At 38.9% G+C, this 27,189-nt stretch overlaps 2 protein-coding genes across 5 annotated transcripts; one reads left to right on the forward strand and one right to left on the reverse strand.

The window, feature by feature from the left end:
* Positions 1-2,852: 2,852 nt before the first annotated feature.
* On the reverse strand, positions 2,853-23,224 carry LOC117303145 (manganese-transporting ATPase 13A1-like). The gene is made up of 27 exons (XM_033787257.1): positions 22,941-23,224; positions 21,890-21,979; positions 21,289-21,482; positions 20,385-20,504; positions 19,755-19,863; positions 18,808-18,984; positions 18,341-18,470; positions 18,114-18,169; positions 17,690-17,816; positions 17,039-17,176; positions 16,430-16,550; positions 15,830-15,984; positions 15,138-15,313; positions 14,253-14,363; positions 13,800-13,925; positions 11,742-11,913; positions 11,045-11,154; positions 10,343-10,435; positions 9,782-9,878; positions 9,198-9,268; positions 8,517-8,669; positions 7,845-7,962; positions 7,269-7,465; positions 6,123-6,265; positions 5,446-5,557; positions 4,509-4,652; positions 2,853-3,890 (listed from the first exon to the last, which is right to left on the reverse strand). Exons 1-27 carry the CDS (start codon positions 23,193-23,195, stop codon positions 3,783-3,785), a joined length of 3,603 nt encoding a protein of 1,200 aa, XP_033643148.1. The 5' UTR covers positions 23,196-23,224; the 3' UTR covers positions 2,853-3,782.
* On the forward strand, positions 22,963-26,963 carry LOC117303146 (coiled-coil-helix-coiled-coil-helix domain-containing protein 5-like). Of its 4 annotated transcripts, none has more exons than XM_033787260.1 (5): positions 22,963-23,048; positions 24,059-24,135; positions 24,378-24,518; positions 25,594-25,763; positions 26,684-26,963. In XM_033787260.1, coding segments are annotated over exons 2-5 (342 nt in total). In that variant the 5' UTR covers positions 22,963-23,048; positions 24,059-24,133; the 3' UTR covers positions 26,713-26,963. The 4 variants fall into 4 exon arrangements, with proteins under 4 accessions (XP_033643151.1, XP_033643149.1, XP_033643152.1 ...); XM_033787258.1 differs by lacking the exon at positions 22,963-23,048 and adding an exon at positions 23,455-23,539; XM_033787261.1 differs by lacking the exon at positions 22,963-23,048 and adding an exon at positions 23,462-23,588.
* Positions 26,964-27,189: the final 226 nt, after the last annotated feature.

Genomic DNA, 27,189 nt, shown 5'->3' on the forward strand with positions numbered 1-27,189 from the left:
TTGTCGGCCATCTTTGCTAGAGCAAATTAACTTTAAATCCCACTGAAATATCCATCCGCATAATTGATTGGTAAAGTTTATAAACTTTTTTGAATCAAAAAATTACCCCTGATATCTTTATAATTATGATAAAATTAGATACTTCATTATTTTGTAAGGCTAAATATTTGATATAAATGCATTATAAGGCGACAAATAGGCCTAAACCGGATGACCTATATTTATTGCGCAGCAGCACGGTCTAGACTTTGTTTAGGTAGTGCGCCATGAAGCGTCCGTTGCCATCAGCTACGTGCACGGACCACTGCCTTCGATCCAACATAAACAGAGTGAATGACAAGGTTTAGGTGTGCATTATGCATGTAACTGCGCATTGTGTACACAATAAGCCACCGGGCTGTAATGTAATAAAGGCATTAGCATGTGGTGAGGGCGTGCACCTTTTCTCCCAAGGATAAACTCCTTCTTCAGAATAGTGCACGGCTTAAAACTTGTGGGCCAACATTTGCACAAAGTTAATTGTCATTCATACATAAGTTAAGAACGAAGCGCTAAAAGTGATTGATTTTTTAAGCACGCTCACCAAAATTATTCTAACCCGGTGAGCTAAATTTATTATTCAGATCTTCCCGAAGGACGAATTTGTCTGGGGACAGACTTGAGCGAAAAAAGAGCTAGTCCACAGTTTATTGAACAAGAAATCAATCGATTTTCCAACAATATCTTTTTGGTAATAAAATGTTTAAGCAAGTTACTTTTCAACCAAATTCACGCCTTCCCTCACAAAAAACAGTAATTATTTTTATGCAAAACTCTTATAGAATAATATTGAATTTAAATACTAGGATTCCTATAGTTTTTTCCTCACTTCCTTGATTCCTAGTAAGATATTTTTGTTGTAAAGGAAGGCCCTAGTAACTTTCATCATCGTTGACGTTGAATTAGTTTTCTCATTTCCCCAGTGCTGTTTTTTGTTACAATCTAAATGATGTTCTTTCAAACTAAGAGTTTCTATCAGTGAACAAATATTTCACAACTTTTAAGCAGAGAATTTAAAGTTTGATCAAGAGTGCTTGTGTTTCACCCCTTCTGCATTTCTCACCGGGATCGTTGAGTTCAAAGTTTAAAGCTGCGCAAAGTTAGAGTAGTAAGAACAAATTCTTGTCAAATTTTCTTTGCTCCTTTACTTAACTCTTGCCGACCTTACAATAATGTTTATACTTTACTTAAGGTTTCGGGAGGTCTGGTAAACAAAAAGATGTAGGCTTACTTTGTTTGTGAAATATGCAAAAGACTTGTCGTTTCTTTTATAAAGCTCTATGTTTATAAGCAAGATTTTGCAAATTCTTGGCACTAACAATCAGGAAACACCGTCACAGAGAATTACAATAAAAATCACTCCGAACGTCTAACAATTGAATCAAATTTCAATTGTGATTAATTATGAAATAAATTAATATAAAAACAGTTGAAATTAATGCAATAGCAAGGCTTTAGGGTGTGTTTTGGGGTATTACTTATTTTGTCATTATTTTTAATTTTAAATCTTGAATTAGTCAAAAGAAGTTGAAATGGATTAAATTGCCATGCTCCTCCTTCGATTGTCCAGTGTCAACATTGCTGCCAGTTGAGCTTAAAAGTCCTTGCCAAAAACACACAAAAACAATACATACAAAGCACACAGTTGATTTGAAAATCCCAACACAACAAGCACAATGTGTATATTTAACAATAATGCTTGTTTAGGGGACATTTATTTGCTAGTTCACAGAGCCGGTCCATATATGACAAGTTAATACACACCCACATGACCAGTCTCCGACCAATCAGAGTACTTAAACTCTCTGAAGGTATTTATCACTGACACTTAACTACATACACGATAATGAGACGTGATTTATAAGGATGCATTATTTTTTTGAATTCTGGTCCGATTATCTTGATTGCATTTGATTTGGATCTTGACAAAAAGACTTATAAACAGTTCTTATGTTTTGATCCAAGGATGAATCTTGTTGGTATTTGTTTTCCACAAGATTAAATAGTTACCTAAATGGAAACGATGCTCAAATCGATTTGCAAGTTTACATTAAATTTAACTGAAGCCCGGCTCATACTTGCTGCGAAAGTGAATGCACAACAAAATTTTGCATCCCAGCCATGCTTTCGTAGTGAATGTTTTGAGTAGTTGAAGAGTTGAGTACAGTTCAACAGATGCCAATTATTTGATGTGAATTTGTGGCGTCAAGTATGAACCAGGCTTAAAACTAGATCACCCTTCCGACAATTGATCCATTCATATCTCACTATCTACAGAAAGAATTGTAATTCACATCTACAATGGACACTGTGATACTTGTGTAAACCTGAATTTAACCGGGAGGGGGAGGGGGTTATGGAGTAGGATTGCATAACAAAATGTTGTTTAAAGCGCAAAGAAATAACCAAGTTCATCATAATGATTAAATACTATAAATCTTGTCCGGTAGAGCCCTTTATACAAATCCAACCACAAGATTAAAATATCCCATAAAGACACTGGACACTATTGGTAATTGTCAAAGACTAGCCTTCACACTTGGTGTATCTCAACATATGCATACAAAAACGAACCTGTGAAAATTGGAGCTCAATTGGTCTTCGAAGTTAGGAGATAATAATGAAAAAAAAAACAGCCTTGTCACATGTTGTTGTGTGCTTTCAGATGCTTGATTTCGGGACCTCAAAATCTAAATCCGAGGTCTCAAAATCAACTTCGTTGCAAATTACTTTCTTTATCAAAAACTACGTTACTTCAGAGGGAGCTGTTTATCACAAAGTTTTATACTATCAACAGCTCTCCATTACTCGTTACCAAGTAAGTTTTTATGCTAAAATTATTTTGAGCTATAACCAATAGTGTCCACTGCCTTTAAAGGTAGGGTCTGTGAGTAGTTTTAGTAAGCAAAAACCTTATTAAATATAGAGGAGAAACATGAAGAAAGATACAATTAAAGTAACATGTGAAAGTTTCAGCTGAATACAGTGTCTACTTGCTAAGAAAACAGGGAAAAAACAGTCAATCCCATTTTAGCAAGGTGACAGCGGGTAACAACCGCAAATCTGGCAGCAGCATTCACGACCCTACACCAACCCTCAGAATTCTGAGAAACGATTGATGCAAGAATAGTTTCTCAGATCCAAATGTTTTAGGGTGAAATATGTCCCTAATCGTTTTACTTTTGAAAGGAATCCATCTCAAAATAGTTTTTACTATCACCATCTGCAGTTCTTTTCAATAATTAATTGAGTAGGGTTGTTTCATTTTGGAGTATTTACAAATCTTTGACTCTACCTTTAAAACCTGATCCATACACATCACAGTTACCCTGTCCTCCCGTTTTGGCGTTAAATTACACAAATTGAGATGGTGTGCTTTTTCTGATATTACCAATGCAGATGTTGATTGAAACACAATGCACACCAAATAATCACAGAAGTAATTAATGGTATTTGCAAAGGTCATGAACCGCATTAAGGCATGATATAAAATGATTGTTCTTTGGTTATATTATTTTGTCAAGTACAGGGACTGACCCACATACACATAAGGTGTAGGCCACAATACATTTTTAAGGCCTTATTTAATAATAACAATTTTCAGATTTTTCTGAGGGCAACAACAAATCAGAAAACAAACTAAGGTAGAAAGAATATCATGTCTGATAATACAGAACAAACTGATACCTCTACTGACCAATGACACACAGTTAGTTTAGAATGTTACAGATAATACAAGAAATTTAACCAGTCTTCAATTTTGCTGTTCCTAAAAAGAACTGCAGCGTTCTATCGACAGAAAAAGCTGCAGCCATGTCGGCAAATAGACCCTGGAGAAGGAACATTCGGAACTGCAATAAAAAAAACAAAAAAAAAACTATGTGTCAGTGAAATTAATAATGAAGTCAAAGAAACTACAAAAATCTCAGGCCAGGTAACACTAAAGATACCCGTTCCCCACTCTCGATGTTGTTAGAGGAGCGTAGAATTTGCAGTGAGAGACAACATTGAAGTGGAGATTGGGCACAAATGGCTCGGATTGTAGCTACAGCCTCAAAACAACCAGGTAACTTCTCAACTGTGTCGAGTTATTTTCCAAATTCCTTAAAAGACTCACTAATTATAATAATCTGGGAGGCTAATTGTGAGGGAAGTGGCTACAACGTGGGCGAGGCAAAGGCATGCAAGGCGCTTTTTGCAGCCAGCCACATCAACCCATGTATGACCACGGAGCACAGCCTGAGATCGAACGTGCTTGATTTTTTTCCAGGAGGAAAACTGGAGGGCCTGGAGAAACATCCTGTGCACAGGAGAGAACAAATGCCCAACTCCACTCACATATGACCTTATCCGGGAATCAAAACAGTGGTGACAGGCGAGTGCTTTAATCACAAGCCAACCATGCCACCATAATGAAAGTACATATGAAATAACAAATTGCAAAAGAAAACAAAAACCTTTCGACTTACCTCTGGATCAAATTCTATAATCTCAAACTGCTGTGATACCTCTGGTACTATGCCTGTTGTAAGGGCTATAATAGCAACACCCGACAGCAACAAACTATACAATAAAGCTTTGTTGTCCTTTAGGCTCTCCATGAACGGATGACCCTGCAGAAAGGAAACCCAAAAATGTGCACAAATGTTATTTTTAAAGCAAGTTGTTACAAACAAATATACATTAAAACAAGTAAGTCTTTAAAAGTCCCTTTGAAATTTGAAGAGTGTCAGCTTGGCGAATATGAACGGAAAGTCATTCCATTATTAAGGTGCAATGAAGTTTAGGACTCTTTGATCATCTGGAAAAAGTCGTGCGTCAGTAGGAATAGACCGATCCATTAAGCTCCGCCCCATTGCGTATTGACCAATCACAACGCAACGAAGGTCCGACACTAAGGTCCGACATGCGTGCGGTATGCTTGGCGCCCGCGGCAGAGTTGTGCAGAAAGGCATTGGAGAGCCCCACGTGTTCTTGCCCACACTTGCGTTGTGGGCGGAGCCTACTGGATCGGTCTATTGGCCAGGCAGAACAAAGAAGAAAATGGTAGTAATATTAACAGAAAGTAGAAGACCCTATACACAGTCTGAAGGTAGGCTATGAAGAGCTTTGAAATTAAAGCCAGTGGAGCTAGTAAGATAGGGGCAGTATGTTTAGAACAATGTGTGCATGAGACGAGGCAACCAGCAGGGTTTTGAACTTGTTGAGTTGTTATAAAGCTCTCTAATGGGAGACTTTCTGGGACGATAGAGGGCAGCAGACTTACCGGGTAAATCCATTGTTCTCAGAATTATGCGCATGTTCAGAACTACGTAAACAATGGAAATTTACCCGGTATGTCTGCTGCCACCTAGCGTTGGAAAGTCTCCTATTGGAACCTACATACGAAAGCAGTGAGATATTTACCTTGTAGTTGACCGCAAATGTACTAACTTGAAGCATCATTGATATAATGTAGACACTGCTATTCAACAAGTTGGGTTGAAAATCTTTTTCTAGATCTGGAAACTCCTCCTCCCTGAAAGTCCAAAGCAAAATTAGAGATGCTTAAATATAAACAAAATTATATGAAGCTTAACAGAATAAGGTTATTAATTTGTGTAATCACTGCATACTCAGCACTTTCCCAAGCTCTGTAAAAAAAAAAACGCAAGCAAATTACTCAGGAGGGATTCAAACCCGCGACCTTTGCAATTCATGAGCAGTGTCTTACCAACTTAACCACCAAGAGTCCTATGTTTTAGCATAAGGTTACCAGCCAAACTATTATTACACGTATACAATCTGTGACTGGTATTCTGCTAATTTTTCTGTTTATCAGACAATTGTTGAACAACATTTGTCTGCTTCAGCAGCTTTATGAAATGGGACCCAGCCGTCGATTTCACCAAACTCGTCCTAACTTAGGATTAATCTTAAGACTTAGGTCGAGTTAAGATCCAGATCCAAAGGCATAGGACGCATTGAACCCATCCTAAGTTTGGACGGGAGTAGATTCATCCTAGCATTTTGTGAAATCAACTGCAGGTTTATTATTATTTATTATTTATATTTGTTAATTTATATTTATTATTCCTACTCACCTAGGAGGAGATCTTGCTTTAGCCTCTTTGATAAGATACACAAGACACACAAAATGAACAGCAAACTGAAGCAGCACTGTCAATATTGTGTATAGATTAAAGATGTTGGGTAGAGGACGGCTCTTAGATAATGTCTTCAGAGGCTGTACAGAAAAATAAAATCAAATTAAGTAGATGAATTTAATATTTTATGATATATATTTTTAATGAATAGGGTAGATGGCCTTAGCTTTCGATCCAATCCGGACCTTCTTCAGAGGCATAAAACAAGTACAAACAAATACATATCCATTTATAGAAAAAGAGAGGGGGAAAGGGATTAAGGAAAGGATCCAGAAAGAAGCGGGAAAATAACAGCCAATCAAAGTTTCTATTTCAGAGACAATATTGGTGGCTATGAACCAATAGGAGTGAAGTGGCGAGGACAAAGGATGTTTAGAATGCAAGGATGGGTTACTGGACCATAAAAGTGGTAAATGTATTGTTCGACAACAATGCAGGGAGACATGAAAGGGTAGGATTAGAGAGCAAGTTGCATCATGATGCAACTAACAATGGTCAATTAATAAGAATAGCAAGATCAAAGGTATGATGATTTTAAAAATAGGTATGAGGGACCTGTGGAAAAAAGGGGGGGGGGGTTACTTACATCAGATAGTTACAGTGATGAATTTATAAATACAACTTTAAACTAGATTAATTTATACTTTATGTACAGAATATATACAACATATAAGTTCTTAGGCAGAAGTGAAGTGGAGGGTAAATATTATGATATATATTTTTTATACCAAAGTTACTAGAAAGTTTTTGTGAAATTCAAAAAATGTATAGATACCAAAAGCTTTGCATTACTTTAGTTCAACTATTATCAAAAAATCTAGTACTTCAATGTTTTGCTTCAAAAGCGTCAGGCACACACATTTTCCAACATGAGTGATTACAAAACATTTCTATATGGTTTAACATTTAAACAAATAAAATTAGGATACATTTATAAGATTTTATAGCACTCTTGTGAAAGTTTACTACAGTTTACTACTTCTTGTTTATTTGTAGTTCATAAACTATTACTCACTCTTCTAACATATTCAACTTGTTATTATTTAAAAACTCACACATAATAGTAAATCATTGATCAGGTACCTTTGAACGAGAGATGAAAAGAAAGCAGCCAGCCAGTAGCAGTCCCTGTAAGGTAGCCTGGCTGTCACTAAACTTGACCCCATCCAAGTATAAGACACTTTGGCTGTAGGCTAAGATGAGTGCATTAAGGGCTAGGATCTTGAACATCTGTAGTGTGGTAACCAGGGTACATCTTCCTTGCTTGATGATGTGACAGACTAAAAGTTACATAAGAGTGAGACAAAACTTTAACACTTGCAAAAAGTCATTGAGATAAAAGCCTTCAAAACACAAACTATTATCTTGTTAGTGACCATCTTGATTTTCTCAAATCCGAGCCAAATCAACCAAACCGAGAATGGAAGCAAAACAAGTGTCTGTTTCCTTTTTCGAAGCAATGGACACTAGCATTCATTACTGTTGTTTGGATACTGGGGACATGACCAAGATGGTGGCAGCATGAACAAGATAATCTCAATCCAAATAGAAAGGAAAAATAACTTGTCCCAAGATAAAAATAAAAACATAAGACTATCATTGTTTCGGACGGTGCACACAGCACTCTGTTACTGCAGTGTTTACAAACAGAGTACTCACCACATATGATAGAGGATAGCTTAGATGTAAATGGTGATGCAATACTTGCGTCTCCTAGCTTCACCACCTGAGGCTGATCTTGCTCGTCAATTTCCTTCAAGATGGCATTTAATCGCTTCTGTTAAGACATATTGAGAAACCAGTAGGCAACAAGTAAGTAATTTGTTGTGTAACTTTTTTTTGTTTAAATGGGAGCATGTGGAAAATCACAGGAAAATACTGAAGCGTGTTGAAACACAGAGATTACATGGGCGCTAGCACAACCGAGTGTAGCACCACAGTTCATTGGTCCAATTAAAATCACTAATTTGGATCAACCTTACTCTGTTGCAGGCCTTGAAAAACAAGTAGGAAAACTTGATTTAGTACATACATGTAAGAATGGTGTAGGCTTCAATAGAAGTTTCAGAGTAAGTTTTAAATTTTTTTTCCCAAGGGTGAAAACAAATTGTAAATCGGACTAAAGTCGGAAGAATATCATGTCTGTGTGGCAGGAAATTCTGTCCACCCATACAGCAAACTGTGTACAAACTACTTCTGATAGCTCCCTCTTTTGAATCAGCCTCCTCCAGCCAATTGTCAATTTCACAGATGGGGGACAGAATCTCTGGCAGACAGATTTCCCTAGGACACCTACAGTGTAAATCAAAATGAAGAAATGAGAAAACCTACCCTAGTAACGTCCTCTCCTCGTTGCACTGCTCTGGTCTTTGCTGCTTTGCCTGATCCTCCTCCTGCTGCTTGCCTGGCCCTGACTGCATCCGCTACCGTTTTCTCACCTTTACCCTTACTTCGCAACTCAGGCTTTGCATTGTTTGCTTGCTCCTAAAATGACCACAAACAGGACATTTTTTTAATTATTTTTTTATTATTTATTTCATGAAACATCCATCAGTAGAAGTGCCAATAACAGGATAGTGAATAGGAAATGAGAGGTGTAAAGTTTTAGATGTGGGAGGAAAAACACCAAATAGGGACGACCCCTGCTAACAGGTCGGGACTGAAAACTCCATCCACATTCAAGGCTCCAGGTCCCAGGTCTAAGGTGGAATTCAAACCGGGGTCTACAGAGGTAGAAAGGTAGGGAAAGAAATATTCTTGATTCCAGATTGACATCCCTTAAAACAGAGTACTAAAGCACTGTACTTCTTAAGTCGTTTCTCGTACTTCCAGCCTTGAAGGCTACACTAGGAGGGTGATGTCGATGAACTATCAGTCGATGCAGTGGAAACTCAAGGTGCCATGACGAGTTAAAAGCTCAAATGATGAAGTGCCAAGTCAGAGTATATACAAAGATACACAAATGTGTTGGTGCTGGCGAAGTGTACTGTAGCTTATAAGAGAACTACTAACCTGTTCCTCTTTGGCTTTCCTCTTCATTCTCTCAACAGCTCTCTCTGGAATATTGGATAACAAAGCAGCACCTACAAAAGCAAACAAAAAGCATTGCATGATTCCTTATAAAGACTACAACATTTTGATTCTTGAAGTTGTGGGCACCCACTCGATGGTTCAAGTTTCAATCAATCAATCAATCAATCAATCAATCAATCAATCAATCAATCAATCGATCATAAATACTTTAAGTGCCTACATCAAAGGTTTGCTTGAAGGCACTGAGACACAGAAGAATAAATAAGTCATTGATGGTAGGCCTCCTGACACAAGTGGGTGTTCAGAAGTGTCTTTAATGTGTTAAATGATGTTGTGTCCCTGATGTGATTTGGAAGTTTATTTAAGAGTTTGGATCCATAGATTGAGAACGCCCCATCTTCAAAAATGATGTGGCTTGCTCTTGGCACAAAGTTGACCTGATATCGTTTTAAATCACAAAGATCACTTTATGTACCCTACTATCAAAATTTTCTCAGAACCTATGCGGTTTTATTTGTAGATATTTATGAGGGAAATAGCCACCAAAAGGATAATTAACATACCAACATGAGCATGCTTCAAAGCACCCACATCATTTGTCCCGTCTCCACACATCAGAGTTACATATCCAAGACGTTTCAGCGATGTCACAACAAATTCCTTCATGATTTAAACGAAAGAAAATAACTAATTTATTAGCTACAAAACAAATCAGCTGCCTGTTTTATATATTGTGGCTGCATATTGCATCACAGCACCTTGAAAACCATTGCATGGTGCAATAAAGGAAAAAGGTCTCATACTTCAAAACATATCTCCAAATACCTTGCAGAAATTTGACACGGGTATGAGTGCTACACAAGAAGCCACTATTATAACACATCAACATTAAATGCCTTGATGTTTTAAGTTCATGTACAGTGGGAGACTTTTGGACGGTCCCTTTTCACAGTTCTGCGCGTGCTCAGACTTCCATGCGTAATACTGAGCATGTGAGCGCACGCTCAGCACTGCAAAAAAGGACTGTTTTTTCTGCTGTCACCAGCTTCTCAAAAATCTCATTTGTTGAATAATTTCCCTAACAGAAACAATAATGATTAAGGACGAAATGTTTGAATAACAACCTTTTGTTTTGGTGCTACTCTTGCAAAAACCTTGATGTAGGGCAACACAGTGTTGAAGAACTTTACACTGACACTCTGAATATGCTTCAAAGCCTGCAGGTAAAAAGAGGAAAAACAAATTATTTAAAAAGAAAAATGACTAGAAAAATTTGAGACCAATTCAAGAACTTACTCCGCGGTAGTGCAGTAAAATACGTTCCTATAAGCTAAAGTACAAGTCCCAGCCAATTTTTATACCTTCCGCCCGGGTTGTAGTTAAAAAAGCAGGACAGTTCTTTTCAAAACTGAGAAGTCTCCTGAACATCCGATAAATCTACTCTGCAGTCGTTGAATAAATAAAGACAGTTCTCTAAGAACAAACTCTACCTGGCAAGTAGATACACACATGGTGTTACCGCAAACCAAATATATAATATATTCTTTGCTTAAAAGTGGTGCACCAAAGAGTCAATGACAATTATTTCTCAAAAGGGTTCTGTCTGGTGGCCGTACGAGAGTAAATTGAAAAGATATCTAGGAGTAGTTTGTTCAAGCCCATTTTAAACAAAAAGAGCAAGTTTGAAATGAATCGATAACCAATGAAGCTCCCTGAGTGATCGGGCAATATGTTCGCTACATAAAAACCCAATAATCTCGATACAATCGGCAACACATGAAGAAAGATCAAGAAGTCAGAATTATATACAAACAGTGAGTACCTACCTCTCCAGTCATACACAAGTCATGACCATGAAGCAGTACTTGCCGTTCTTCTTTACTACCAGGTAACATGGGTAATGTCACCGTATCATCTATGGACTTCCAGTGCCAATCTAAAAGATTTCAGAGTCAATTTGTATGAAAAGCAAATATTTTTACAACATAGGGGAAACGTCAACATTAGAGGTTCGATGGCACAGTTGGTAGTGTCAGTGTCACAGAGGTGTCATTCATGTAGGGTAAATTAATATGGGCTAAGAAAATTGATTAAAAAGAGGGCGCTTTCAGACGAAACTTCTGCACATTTTGCTGTATAGGGGTGAGAATCTCTAGGGGACAAATTAGTCTGGAGAATGCAGGTTCAAACCACCCTACAACAAATATTTCCTTGTTCAACCCTTAAATTAGTTATAATTAAAAAGCCAGTTTCCCTTATGGTTTATTACTGGAAACAAAGTTGTCAGGGTCCTTAATTTCAAAGTTATTACAAGCTAATAGGATTGTATCGAAATGGTATGTTTACACAGGAAACTGTTTTATAGTAACTTGATAATTAGAAATAAGAAGCAGAGTGGTGACTCAATATGAGATGTCAGAGATTTCAAGACTCGTTTCTCCTATCAAGATGAGATGAATTAAACACGGTGCATTAAAAAAACACAAATGTATATAAATAAAATGAGAAACATAAAGACTCTACCTTGATTAGGATCTATAGAGTTTACTTTCTGCACGTGATTTTCAGCAGAGTTTTTCTGAGTTTCCCGATTCTGAGGAGCTGTGAGGATGAGTGTGTGTTGTTTGCGGGTAACTCGTAGTTCCTTGGCAACATGACAGGCTGTCAGAGGATTGTCACCAGTGATCATCACAATCTAGTAAAAAGAGTTGAAAAGGGTGAGGTCATTCAACTTCAGCATCAGTTAAGAATAACACAAAGTGCAGGTGGAGAATAAGTCACAAGGAATACTCTGGTGAAGATTAGACCATCTGCAGTTGATTTACACTTTTGGTAGGGAAGACAGATTGAAAATAATTCCACTGAGCAAACACAGATTGAAAACAATTCCATTGAAAATGCATCAACAATTTCCCAGGACCTGGTTTCAACTTAATTGCCCTGATGGAACATTTGTATAAGAATAATATTAATAAATTGGGAGGCTCATGATCCTTACTCCCAGCTGAGAAGATGAATTGTTAAGGACACATCTACAACGTGTTCCAGCCTCAGGCTTTCAAGGGCACCTTTGGCAGCAAGTCATATCAACTCCAACATGCTCACGGAGCACAGCCTACAACGTGTGTCAGCCTCAGGCTTTCAAGGGCACCTTTGGCAGCAAGTCATATCAACTCCAACATGCTCACGGAGCACAGCCTACAACGTGTGTCAGCCTCAGGCTTTCAAGAGCACCTTTGGCAGCAAGTCATATCAACTCCAACATGCTCACGGAGCACAGCCTACAACGTGTTCCAGCCTCAGTTATTCAAGGGCACCTTTGGCAGCAAGTCATATCAACTCCAACATGCTCACGGAGCACAGCCTACAACGTATTCCAGCCTCAGGCTTTCAAGGGCACCTTTGGCAGCAAGTCATATTAACTCCAACATGCTCACGGAGCACAGCCTACAACGTGTTCCAGCCTCAGGCATTCAAGGGCACCTTTGGCAGCAAGTCATATCAACTCCAACATGCTCACGGAGCACAGCCTACAACGTGTGTCAGCCTCAGGCTTTCAAGGGCACCTTTGGCAGCAAGTCATATCAACTCCAACATGCTCACGGAGCACAGCCTACAACGTGTTCCAGCCTCAGGCTTTCAAGGGCACCTTTGGCAGCAAGTCATATCAACTCCAACATGCTCACGGAGCACAGCCTACAACGTGTTCCAGCCTCAGGCATTCAAGGGCACCTTTGGCAGCAAGTCATATCAACTCCAACATGCTCACGGAGCACAGCCTACAACGTGTGTCAGCCTCAGGCTTTCAAGGGCACCTTTGGCAGCAAGTCATATCAACTCCAACATGCTCACGGAGCACAGCCTACAACGTGTGTCAGCCTCAGGCTTTCAAGGGCACCTTTGGCAGCAAGTCATATCAACTCCAACATGCTCACGGAGCACAGCCTACAACGTGTGTCAGCCTCAGGCTTTCAAGGGCACCTTTGGCAGCAAGTCATATCAACTCCAACATGCTCATGGAGCACAGCCTACAACGTGTGTCAGCCTCAGGCTTTCAAGGGCACCTTTGGCAGCAAGTCATATCAACTCCAACATGCTCACGGAGCACAGCCTACAACGTGTTCCAGCCTCAGGCATTCAAGGGCACCTTTGGCAGCAAGTCATATCAACTCCAACATGCTCACGGAGCACAGCCTACAACGTGTTCCAGCCTCAGGCATTCAAGGGCACCTTTGGCAGCAAGTCATATCAACTCCAACATGCTCACGGAGCACAGCCTACAACGTGTTCCAGCCTCAGGCATTCAAGGGCACCTTTGGCAGCAAGTCATATCAACTCCAACATGCTCACGGAGCACAGCCTACAACGTGTTCCAGCCTCAGGCTTTCAAGGGCACCTTTGGCAGCAAGTCATATCAACTCCAACATGCTCACGGAGCACAGCCGGAGATTAAAAGTGTTTGATTTTTCTGAAAAGAGGAAAACTCGGTGGTCAGCAGCAAGACCCTTCGTGCATAGGAGAGAACCAAAAAAACCCAACTCTACTCACATATGGCCTTAGCTTTTTATACTAGTGACTTACATGGTGAGATGCTTGTTGTATTTCCTTAATAACAGCCTTGGAGTCAGACTTAAGAGGGCAGGAGATGATGACAAATCCAGCGAATGAGAGGTTACACTCCACTTCATCACGATGCATGTCACGTATCTGTGCACAAAACCAATCGCATTGTCCATCATATTCAAACAAAGTTATCTCTACAATCACTAGTAACTAAATTATGTTAAAAATTTGGGTCTGGAAAAAGATGAGATTACAAATAGACTTTAAAGAAATTATTATGTCAGCAGAGACAAAATCCAGTTTCCCTGGAAAAGTTTACTTGAGGGACGTAGCCAAGTTATTGTAAATTGACCTAAACCAGCAATATGCACACTTTTAATAAACAAACTGTAAACAGAATACACAACAAGAAAACAAAAAGAACACTGTGTCTGAAACTTATTCAAGATGGACAATTTGAAAACCCCTGACCTGCTGTGGAGAGAGACGTCCAAGTTTCCTGTAGCCAAGAGCTAAGACCCTAGCTCCCAGCCTGGACATCTGAGAGTGCACTTCATCGTAGTCTTCAGGTACCGTAGAAAACTAAACGAAAACAAGAAATTAAGAAACGTAAGTGTAGTGCCAACTTGGTCAATAAAACTCAACAACTAGAGGCTCATGTGTGTAACACAATTCTGCAAGAGAGTTTTTTACTTCCTGAAGAACCTAACAACTTCACAAGCCAGAAGGTCACCTCAGAGTGAGGGCTACAGTTAAACTGATTTGGGCTATCGACCCTGTCAACTGCCACCAGAGACACATTGCCACCTAAAACGGGGTTACCCCCTTGACATTCCATAAAGATGTAGGCATGAGTGTCATCCACTAGAGCAGAATCCACTACCTTTCCAACTTTTTACGAAGCAATTATGGTCAAATGCCTTGCTCACAGGCACAAGAGTAAAAAAAGTGATTCAAAACCATACTCTGTTGCTTACAACACCAGGGCCCAATTTCATAGAGCTGCTAAGCACAAAAATTTGCTTAGCATGAAATTTATGCCTTGATAAAAACAGGATTACCAACCAAATTTCCAAATGATTTTCAGGATGAGCAAACATCAGCTAAATACCAGTAACAAACTATATGCAACAAATGGAAACTTGGTTGGGTATCATGTTTTCATCAAGAAAGAAATTTCATGCTGAGCAAAGTTTTGTGCTGAGCAGCTCTATGAAATTGGACCAAGAGCTTAGGTCTGGTAACCTAGACCACTCACCCAAGACATGACACAATAATCGGCTGATCAGAAAACCCTTATAACAAGTCATTATGATGAATCTGTGAAGGATTGAAGTTTTAGGATTCGGGGCTTACCATTGATCTGAGGGTTTCTGGTGCTCCCTTGACCATAGCCATAAAGCTACACTCAGTAGAACCTGCCTCCTGCATGGACACTAAGACAGCCATCCTCTTCAATGCACTAGCAAAATGGTATCGTTGAACTATCTTCAGAGGTTGGCTTCGAATACGCCTTGGAATAACTACATCTCCTGGAAGGACATGCAATCAAAACAGAACAGAGAGTGTAGGGATCTTCTAGGAAAAAGGCATGATATTTGGTCCTTGGAAAAAAGTAGGAATATTTTATCAAGTACAAGGGCTGTAATAGACTTTGCATAACTCATTAATGACAATTTTTGTCCCTGATTTATCCAAGGGCAAAACAAAATCAGTAAAACAGACGTAAGTATGAAGCATGTCATGCCTGCACTTAAAAAAAATCTTTGGAATTTGAAGGCTCAAATTTACAAGCTCATCAACAGTGTTGTTGATGTTTTTTGTAACTGACTTCTTTAACGGCAGATTAAAAAACAAAAACAAGGCAGAGAAATCCATGGAAAATGTTAACTGTATACAGTCAAACAGATTTCTATCACGGAGCAGCCATTTCGATATTCACCCAGACCGAGGCTGGAAGGAGAAATAGTCTGATGCCATTTTAGACAATTAATTCATTATTGTTATGGATACAGGGAACATGACCAAGATGGTGATAGTCCTTTTACCTTTGGTCAGTGTCCAGTCAACAGCAGTGAGAGTTGCCTTCTCTAACGGGTCACCAACCAGAGTTTCGTCAAGTTGTACAAGAGAATGGCAGGTGGCTAATACCTGATGTGTCTCAAGAGGACAGTCGGCTATCAGGCATAGTTTAGAGCCACCCCTGGAAAATAAACCATTTCATTTCATTTCATTTCATTTATTCAGGTTGTGCAGCCAAGGACTCTCAGAAAAAGCAAACTTAATCACTGTACTAGCCAAGAACCCAAATGGAGAGAAGACAAGGAAGGAAGTTTCAGTTTTAGATGTGGGAGGAAAACCCAGAGAATTATTCCAGGGAAAAACCCATGCAGTCAGGTAGGGACTGAAAACGCAATCTAAATAATGCCCCCAGCATGATTTGAACCCGAGTCCTGTAGGGGTAGAGGGCGAGATATACTACTAACGGCGCCGAATGAGTTCTTAATTGGTCTTAACGACTAGCCTGCTCTAGTCACCGTGAGGTGACTTTAAATCTTATTATGTTTTTTTTATACTTTCCATTTCTTTTTTTTTGAAATTCAAATTAAAATCAAATCAAAACAACAAACGTCATTTTATCAACTTACTTGAGTCCGGCAATCCCTTGCACCACCAGATTGTCACTGGTTAGAGTTCCAGTTTTATCAAAACAGCACATATCCACTTTGCCGGCAAAAGGAATTCGAAATGGCTCTGTGCAATACACACCTTTTGGAAGAAGAAACAACAGTTTCCATTATTAATTGTTAATGCTGCGGCCAGAGATGCAGTAGCTATTTGCTGTGTCTTCACGAAACATTCTTGACGAAAATAGTGTGACAGGTTTTTCCTGTTCTCTCAACAAGTAGACGCCATATTCAACTAAAACTTTCAAAAATGGCTTTTATTGTGTCATTATTAATAATTTTGCAAGTAAACATTTGATTTGTGACTTTGTTTCTTTGTCACTCATGTGGCCAATTTCAGCAACATGCCAATATTGCAAGTGTGGTATCATTTCAAAGAGGAGCACCTCAGCTTTGCATTGATATATAACTCATTACTTTTTGTGAGCAGTTTACATCAGTATTATGGTGACAAAAACCAAAAGATGAAATTAACCTTTACGTACAGGAAATTTATTTCATTTTAACATAACACTTCCAAAGAGTGGAAATATTGATATGATAAATATTAATTATGTATCAGTGTCTTACCAAGTTTACTGAGTGCTAGAAGGGAAGAGTTGACGGCCAGAGAGAGCTCAATAGGAAGCTCTGGAGGAACAACAGACGTCAGGATGAGGGTACATTCCAAGAATAATTTGTACTTATTCCTGTCTGGGTCCTTGGTGCCTAAGAAAAACAAATTCCACCGGATCACAAAAAGCCTTATGATGTGTGTACATTTTAAAGACAAACATTTAAAACGATTGTAGAATGAGGTATCACCTTACACCACAAGGCCAGTTCAAGGTGAGGACTACACCTATAACCGATTTGGGATGTCGACCCAAATCAACTGTCACCAGAGGCACATTTCCATTACTCCTGGGGCTGCAACAGGGTTACCCTCTTCATAATTGGCAAGGGCGTATGCATGAGTATCATCCACTAAGAGCCTGGCTGGTAGAGCAGAAGGCACTACCTTCCCAACTTTTACTAAGCCTTTATGGTTAAGTGCCTTGCTCAAGGGCCAAATTGTTATGACCAGGTTTTGAACCCACACTCTACTGGTGATAACACCAGAGCTTAGGTCCGATGAAATAGACCCACCACATCTTTTCATGAACCAACAAAAAGTATTTACAGGATACTGCCCCAAACCCCTTAAAATAAATTTACAACCATAAACCTTTCTTTTTTTACCTTCAATCCACACGTAGGAAGCTGCAGCAATTGCAAATATCAGCAGGAATAGAATGAAGAGAAAGGTCTCTAAGGTGTTGGCCGTTACTCTCTTGACTCCATACAAGATGGTTCTTAAAAGACGACCCTGAAAAGTCAAAGGGAGATGGATGAAACAAGATTAACTTTCCTTTTCCCGGCATAATATTTGGTCTTTGGAAAAAAGTGGGATTATTTTATTGAGTACAAGAGCTGGCCATGTACACATGAGGTTGGCTGTATTACAAAATTCAGGCTATTTTATCACAATTTGTTCATATTTTTCAAGAGCACAAACAAAAATGAAATCGAAAATCAGACTAAAGCAAAAAGAATGTCATGCTTCTTTTTTTCTCACAAGACAACAATTAAGTGGACAACAAATTCATTGCAGATAAGTACTTACTTGAGATGTGTTAAACCCAGTGCGGAGAACATAAGCAATGCATCCATTGTCATGCGCTGTGGATACAAAAACGTTTTGGATCAATATAAAATTAAACTCTACTTTTCCAGGGGAAAGTATAAGAATAACTGACGCATAAAAAATTCAAAACCTGGAGAGAATTGATAGCAAAGCAAAGAAACAAGTCAACAGATAAAAATGCTACTTGTATATAACACTAAACTTGCCTTTCAGTCCACTGGCTGTCTTGCTTGGGGGCGAGTGCTGTACAACCTTGGTCCCACCAAAGATGACATGCAATTTGCTATCTGTTTGCATATCAAGAATGTCACTCCCCTCAGTTGTCTCAATGGATTCCTTAAAAAAGAGGAAGAAAAAATATATAATGGTTTTGTAAGTTAACTTCACATGTACAGTACACATGTTACAGGGTAGTGTTTGAATTACACTAGTCTCCATGGTAAACTGATCCTGACTAGAGCAGTTAAATATTTGTTTGCGACTGTTGGCTAAAGAGGCTACGCTCTAGTGCAGACAATTATTGCCAAAGGAGATCAGTGCGATAGAGTGAATAAAACCTTGCGCCAATCCGGCCATAGCCACTACTAAACTAGTCAATGGACATGGCCATACATTGCTACTCATAGACTTCTTACAAAACAAAATGGCGGTTTGCTTAATGAACATGCATTACCTTCATCTGAGGGACGGACTCCCCGGTAAGCATGGACTCATCAACAATACATTGCCCTCTTAACAGAAGCATATCACAGGGTACCGGGTTATCGTTTTGAGATCGACCAATGGAACAGATGTCACCTGGAACAAGCTCATTACTCATGATTGGACGCCACTTTCGATTTCGATACACCTGTTGAGAAAAAACTCAAACACTTTTACTATTAAAGGATCATTACATAATTGGTTTTGCAAACAAAAAAGTTGCTGGCAGTGTAAACACTTTATGAAATCCACAACGTACATAAACTGACAATTCTGTAGAAGTTTGAGATCGATCGACCATCTGGGTCACAAGAATATAGTGAAAAACACATTTTGCATGAAATTGATGCAAACAAAAATAAATTAAGAAAAACGTTTTCTGCGCCATAAACTCAAAACACGAAATTAGATTTCTTATTTCTCATCAATTATGACATTTCAGAAAGAAATATTTCAAGAGTTGTTTTCTACTATAATCATCATTAGACCACGTAAGTTTTATGTAAATTTGTGGTCTTAACTATTTTTGTTCTTACCAATTCTGTAATGTTCCTTTAATCGATAAGTATATTAAATTACTTTATAACCCTTCTATTCAATATCATCAACAAACTTATCATTAGATGAAAGGATAACAATCCAGCCAGATATCATATGGTGAGTGCACCTTCACAGCGCCCCGAGTTCTGTGCTAAACTATACCAGGACCCAATTTCATAGAGCTGCTTAAGCAGAAATTATCTGCTAAGCAGAAATGTGTAACCAGTCACACACATGTGAAATGGTAGTTTGGCTAGTCACCTAATTCTAGTTAGCCAAATATTTCTGTGCTTAGCTATTTTTTTTTTTGCTTGACCAGCTCTATGAAATTGGGCGTAGACTTTGCAGTTAAGTGATTGGATAGTTACAAGAATTTACCTGAATATGAAATGGCTTATTTCCCATCTTCCTGATCTCAGCGAGGTTCCTTAGTTGCTGCTGCACCAAAGTGGCTTCAAATGTAATCAGCATGAACAATGTGAAGATACTGCAATACAACAACCAAAACGAAACAAACTAAATATGGCTGCATTTCACTACCCCCCACCCCCCCCCCCCCAAAAAAAAGAAAAAAACCACCAAAAACCTTCACACTCACAAACAGCTCTGTGTTGCCGTCATTGTGTGGACATTCCTTTGTTCTGTACACTTTCCTGTTCTTCAACCAGTTTGTGTTCATGTGTTAAGTCCTCATAGTGGGTGTTTCAAGTCTCTACATTGTGTGGACATTCCTTTGTTCTGTACACTTTCCTGTTTTTCAACCAGTTTGTGTTCATGTGTAAGTCCTCATAGTGTGTGTTTCAAGTCTCTACATTGTGTGGACATTCCTTTGTTCTATGCACTTTCCTGTTCTTCAACCAGTTTGTGTTCATGTGTAAGTCCTCATAGTGTGTGTTTCAAGTCTTTACATTTTGTGGACCTTTTTTGTTCTCAGGTCCACCTTTCGTATGTAGCCTTAAAAAGACACACACTCCAGCTATTCATTTTTTTTCAGTTGAAGTGGCTTACCTGTAATACCAGTATTCATCCAGACACCAGAGCCCAACACAGAAGACTTGGAAGACAAAGAATGGAGCTGTAGCTCTCTCCTTGAACAGATCCTTAAACATTGGGGGCTCCATGTTAAGACTGCAAAAAATAGATAGGATAAGACGCTTTATTAAAACACTTTAAAATATTTGAAGATGAGGTTTGGAAGGCAATGGCTTCAGTTGCTCTAGCAATGCAAATGTGTGTTCCGAGTCCAACCCAAGTGATTTGTCTGTGGATTTTTGTTCGCAGAACTGGGGAAAGTACTGAGTATACAGTGCTTAGTACACATCAGCGTAAGTTTCTGTGTGCTTTCATTTCTTTACACCTAACTGGTTTTATTACAGCAGTGTCCTTGTTTACGGGTATGCGGTATTGCAGTTAGCCATCAAGAAAGACTCTGCTAGGGTCAAAATGTCAGACCACTAACTAATTTGCATTTTCAACCATCACTTTTACTTCACTCTACTGATCACAAACATGAGTCCAGTGAATAGCCCACACCTTGAATGGTGCTTCAGGCCTTGTGTAACTGGCGACTTGCATCAAATAAAAGGTGTGCTTGACTGCCCTGTAACGACACCTATAAACCCCTAGCATTACGCGCAGCGTACTCACATGTGCCTACCCTCGGTGTCATTTTGGGTGTCAAAATCGTTTACAAACATGCACAAAAGAGAGCTGACACCAAAATCTGTATTGTGTAAGAAATCAATAGCTCCCCGCTGCATAATGCGAACTGCAACAGGTACTCTGAGGTCCTGGCACAGAGAACAGCTATTGTCCAATGATCTGCCTCCTTTTTGAGAGTGTGACATCTCTTGCAATTGGTATATAGGATACAGGTTACAAAACCCACAGCCAACCAAAGTAAAACACCTACTCATTGTCTCCATATTTGTTCTTCACGTCAGCTACATCTGCCTCCTCCATGTAACCTTTCCAACTCTGGTACTCTTTGAGGGGCAAGTCAACAGGAAACTGCACGGACTGAAACTGCTTTTTCTCCTCTGCATCATAGATGTACTTCGTCTTCTGAAAGCTGAACCAAATCTCTGTCTTATCGGTCTCCTTTGTCTGCGATTGAAGTAAAATAATGATTGTTAACAAGATTTAAGGGCAAGGCCAACTGATGAAGATTAGAACTAACCGGGATGATCTCAGAAGTGTTTGTCAACCTTCAATGATTTCCCGAGTAACTGTTCATCTTTTGTTTTTTGTCAGTTCACTAATCCTTAAATACCTTTCATAACTCTCACAAATAAATAAACATGTAAACGTGTAATTGGAAACACAGTCTGTAACAATGATCAAGTGAGTTACCTACAATATTATTATATATAGACAAAACCTTTGGCCATCATAGGGAGAGTAGTGTCTCAGTTGAGTGATATTATTTGAGAGAAAAATAAAACTTGGTGTAAAGGTTTAAGTTCTAACAAATAAACAAAGGTACAACATTAAAAACAAGTAAGAACATTTACCTTATCATGATGAAGTTGGATGATATCAGGATAGCCGTTATTTTCAGTTGGTACAACTTTTATCCAATTAGCCTTGAATGGATCTTTTTCCTGAGAGTAAGTGTAAAAGGGCAAATTAAAAGAAAAGAATTAAAATAAACTGTTGCAATACTTACCAACCAAAATCTTTTAAAAATTGTGAATGGCTTAAATACATCAGCCCTTCTGCTAGTGCCAGGGTCTAAATATCAGGCCGTTTGACAACTTTTGCACAAATTTAAAGGCATAACCTAGGCCTACTTGAAGAAATTAAACACAATTTTATATATTGTTTTCAGTTCACAATTTAACCACATTCCAAGTACTAAGTGGGCTTAGTTCAAATTGCCTGTTGCTTTCTCGTTTACTATACATATGATGTCAACCTTCCTGAAACAGATGTAACTGTCATTGTAAGGATTATAATTTAGGCAATTTGATATTTGACTGGTGACGGTAAACACTGGGCTGACAGTGAATTCTTCTGCGCATGCGAATCTGCTCATGCTAGAGTAGGCCTATAGCCCACCTTGTTAAGCTGTAAATGGCTCTCTTTTAACATCGGTCTCGTCACAGGCGCGAATGTGACGAGACCAATGTTAAAAGAGAGCCATTTACAGCTCAACAAACAAGGTGGGCAAGCTAGAATAGTGCCTGAACTTTTTTTAACAACAATGCCATTTGTTTAATTAGATGTAAATAAAATATAGGAAAAGTTTCCGTACGGCGCCACCAGTTTTTCATTTGATATGAAATAATACAGTATCTAGTTCTAATTTACCTCCAAGATATCACTTTTTGTAAAACTGTGTTTAAAAAAGAAGAAAAAAAAGTGGTGGCGCCATATGGAAATCTATCCAAAAACATATGCTAACTCAAGAAATGTCCTGCTGCACACTACACTCCCAACGTCTAAGTCCAATTCCATGTGTCACATTCACAATCATCATGCCCAACAACCGATCCCCAACACTGCAGTCTAAAACTGCACTGTGAAAGCCCTGATGGCAAACTGTAGCCTAGCTCTACCAACCTTGTTACACGTGAGCGAACAGCGGACGTGCACAGACCAATGGCAGAAAAGGCAGACGAGAATTTGAAGACATCCCACAATCGCCAAAGCAATCAATCCGGCCTCAAAGTAATCATCTACCCCATAGACACCGACCCAAAAATACAACCAAATCCCGTACAGAAAAATAAAAGGAAAAACGTAGCCGTGGAGCACCAAAGGGCGAAGATTGTGAAGAGAGACGCTTTTGATTTCGTCGCTCATGGAAGTCGCCATCTTTAAAAGTGACCCTGTAGCTGTGAACAATTTATTCTTAACTTGTAAACGATCCGTTTTTCAATTTAAAATATTTTTTATTATTATTCATAAAATTACAAAAACATCAAAGTTAAACGTAAAATAAAAACCTTTTTCCAATAATTTTTTTATTTAAATAACAAAATGGTATAAAACAGTTGTTTGTTAACATTGTTACTTAAAAAGTGTTATCGTTACAAACTTTGGAAAAATTATTTGCAGCTAGGTTATTCAACTGCAACCAGACCGGCCGGTCATGATCATCACTTGATTGAATTTGAACATAACACTTTAGCAAATCAGATGGTCATGTCAACAAAGTGGTAATAATTTGAAGAATTTATTGACGCATACTTATTTATTGTTGGCGAGGTACGGAGGTAGTAGAGATATTAAACTAAATAATATCGTAGATGGATGTCATGATGTGTGTGTGATGGCGTGTGAAAGTGGTGGGTGGTTGGGTGTGGGCGTGGCCTGTGGATGCTCATCTTTCACACTCAGTTGGTCGTCGGGGGGGGGGGGGGGGGTTAGCATGTTGATGGGATGGGGTGGGGCAAGAGTGGATGACATGTTTGATACTGGTAGGATAGATGGTGGGAACATCAAACTATAAAACTTTTATGATATTATGGGAAGTTTTATTGATTAAATCTTCTACTCTTCTGAACTTGTTTTGCTGTGAAGAAAGGGGGGGGGGTGGATTGGGACATTGGTTGGACCGTGGAGGATTGAAAAATGTTGGATGAACGCACTGTTCTGAAGGCCACCTTGTGTCGCCCCCCCCCTAAAAAAGCAATATGCCAAGTTTAAATTTAATGTTTACTTATACTCACCCACAGCTAGCGAGGTATTCAGCAGAATCAATGATCGAGGAACAACCAAAGTTGATGCAAATTGAATGAAAGCAGCCAAAAATGTAGGTAGCCAGCAGGGTCAACACACTTTCTCATTGGGACTGTGGTCATTTTATTATACCTTTTTTTTCAGTCCCCTTTTCATTTAAAACAAGTTTGTATATATGATGGTCTTGCATGCTTGCTAAACACCATTGTAATGTAGCCCTTGGAGTTTGTTAAGGTGATGGAGGGGTTACCGGTTGTAGCTCTTGTTCCAACATTATTCACATCTTAACTAAAGGTCCTCTTTTTCATTTTTAAGGGATGCTGTTCTTACCTTAGTCATGAAGTATTGTGGGAAGGAGTTGGATACTTATGGAAACTGTGTTAAAGATCATCCTGATGACTGGCAGACAGCGTGTGATGAACTTAAAGTAAAAGCATCAAACTGCTCAGATCACCAGTAAGTTAAAGGACACACTGGTCATTGCCTTTTAGTGCCCATGAAATGCTCCAGTACAAATTTACTATTTCCAACGAGGGTGCCCTTCACCAAGGAAAAAATACCTCGGTGCCCTTGCCCTTTAGAAAACGAAGCATACATACCTGCATATCTAGTCCTTGCTCTATGAATGATAAGAGGCAGGTGAGCCTTGATTATAATTATAATAATGGTTCAATCTGTTGGCGTGTGGCCATTCATTTGGATAGCGTGGGTTCATATCCCACTGCTGCCACCTTGTTGGCATAGGTCCTTGAAGGATTGAGAATGAGAGATTTCTATGAGGTTTTGTTCTTCTTCCAAGTAAAGTGCAGACTTCATGGTATGAATATAACGCACTGTGTTGAACTGTTTAATCAGCCATCATCGACCTTATCGCAAATACTTGGTACATGTACGTGCACAATAGACGTGGAATGAGGTGCATGCTGGTCTAGCTAGCTATCAAATTAGATCACTAGCTAGACCAGCATGCACCTCATTCGACAGTTTGTGCTTGCGCAAGGGTATTTGCGAAAAGGTATATGATGGAAACCGACCGCCCTCTCTGTTGGCACGTGACACAACCCATCAAAGCTCTACCTGTGTCAACCTCTTTAGACCTTTATCACAGTGTGGCCATTTTAATTTTTCACTAATACAAATCATTGTAACGAAAGTGAGGCTGGTTGGAAGGAAAAACAGTCTGTTCGTTTTTCAATTTATATTAGCGTTAATTATCTTATTTTTGGTACTTGAAACATAACCAAGATGGTGGCAACATAATAAATGTATTTATGCTACACCCTGTGTGTAACAAAAGAGTTGGATTATTTGCTCTCCTATGCATTGGATTGGCAAAATTGGGTCAATCTGGAATCTGTAAAACATTTCAAAATTGGGCTTTCAAAAGCCTGCACACAGACGCCCCTCTTACCAACACCACTCGTTAAGTCCAATGGGAGGGAAAACCAGAGAGAAATGTGGTGTAAGAGACTTTGCTAAATATATTTAACCAAGTTTTTGAACACTCGTTGTTTTTGTCTTAAATTTGTAGCCCAGTTGTCCGTCAAATAAACAGGGACTGTGCTTCTGAATTCCACGGGTATGAATTCTGCTTGAAGAAGAACCAGACAGATGTATCTCAGTGTGTGGAGAAACTTCAAAGTTTCTTAAAATGTGCTGATGTTTCAGCTCATAGGATACAAAACGCAGTCGTTGAAAAAGGTGTGTGATAAGTACCCATGAAGATTGTTTGAAATAGCAATTTTAAAGGTTGGGTCTTAAATTTGTGTTGATCAATGTAATGCTGATGTAAAGGCAAAGTTATAAAGAAATAGACAATAAAACCACATGGGGAAACTTTCAGCTGAATGAAGTGTCTTCTTGCTGAGAAAAAAAACTGTTACAGTATTTTCACAACAGCATCAAATCCTTAAGATAAAAGCTCGCACCATTAATCACAAACCCTCAGAAATCTAAGAAACGATTCATGCATGAATCGCTTCTCAGATTCAATCGTATCTCAACCATGTTACTTAAAAGGGAATCCTTTCTCAAAATAGTTTATAAATTGATCAGCAGCTGCAGTGCTTCTCACTAAGTTATTTTTTCAAAAAAAAGGAGGAAGAGGGGCTTTTTATTTTTTTATTTTTTATTTCAAGATGGCCGCCATTCTTTGTTAAAATGTCAAATATCCATTGTTTTTTCTATTGCTGAAATACACAAAACATAAATGAAACAATTTAGTCGAGGCATTCAGACAAGACATTCAGATTGTTTTTGCTGAGATCATTTAAAATAACCCTATTTAAAAAAAAAAATAAAATAATGTGCATACAAAAATAAAATAAAAAATAAAATAAAAAAGGAGGCGGCCTGTAAAAAGGAAGCGGGCGGGGACGCAAAACATGTTTTTTTTTTTACTTGGCCTTACCACTCGATGACCCTTTAAAGAGATACAATATTAGATTGACAAGTTTGCAAAAAAATGTCATGTTCCCCTAATTGCAGTAGTAATACTGAATACCGATTCTCATTTGACCAAACGGGGTCAGAATATTTTAGCTTCGTTTAGTTTGCATCGAAAACCAAGATGGTTTTATTCAGCTCTTAATTTGTTACTTTTCTTTTCAATCTCGTTTCAGAATCAAATACTGAGAGTGCTTCTTCATGATACCAACAATTTTAAAGATATTCATGCCTACGGGTCCGATGTGCAGCTATTTTTCTTTTTATACCACTGTCCATTACATTTACGAATATTAAAATTATGTAGGTGAAAACATTCTATGCAAATATTTGTGTTCTTTAATAACAATGCATGATTTCTGAACGGAGTATCAAGGGGTGCAATTTATTAGCTTCCCTGGGCCGACCCTGGTCTGCCCCCGGTACGTTCCAATAGCTTTGACGTCATTCCAGGGGCTCACCCGGGTCAGCCCCTAGTGCCCTGCTTGTGGAGTGGGTCACTTGGGGGTTGGCCCCAGGTGCGCCACGAGAGGGCGAGTGTGATCGTTCGATTAGCTCTTGTCAGGGGCTCACCCGAGTGAGCACCACGGGGTAGACCCAGGGAAGCTAATCGAGCGCACCCTAAGAACTGCACAGTGGCCAAAGATTCTTCCTGAAATGGTACACAGACAGACGGGGGCAG

The sequence above is a fragment of the Asterias rubens genome, chromosome 19 (genome assembly GCF_902459465.1).
Source record: "Asterias rubens chromosome 19, eAstRub1.3, whole genome shotgun sequence".
In the NCBI taxonomy this organism is placed as follows: Eukaryota; Metazoa; Echinodermata; class Asteroidea; order Forcipulatida; family Asteriidae; genus Asterias; species Asterias rubens.

Coding starts and splice junctions, on each gene's coding strand:
- LOC117303145 (XM_033787257.1), bottom strand. CDS start 23,195: ATGGCGACTTCCATGAGCGACGAAATCAAAAGCGTCTCTCTTCACAAT. Junction 11,914..13,799: donor TACAACAAGCATCTCACCAT/GTAAGTCACTAG, acceptor TCTTTTTACTAG/ATTGTGATGATCACTGGTGA. Junction 9,269..9,781: donor TTTGAAGCATGCTCATGTTG/GTATGTTAATTA, acceptor TTGCTTTTGTAG/GTGCTGCTTTGTTATCCAAT.
- LOC117303146 (XM_033787260.1), top strand. Junction 24,519..25,593: donor TCAAACTGCTCAGATCACCA/GTAAGTTAAAGG, acceptor TTAAATTTGTAG/CCCAGTTGTCCGTCAAATAA. Junction 25,764..26,683: donor AAACGCAGTCGTTGAAAAAG/GTGTGTGATAAG, acceptor ATCTCGTTTCAG/AATCAAATACTGAGAGTGCT.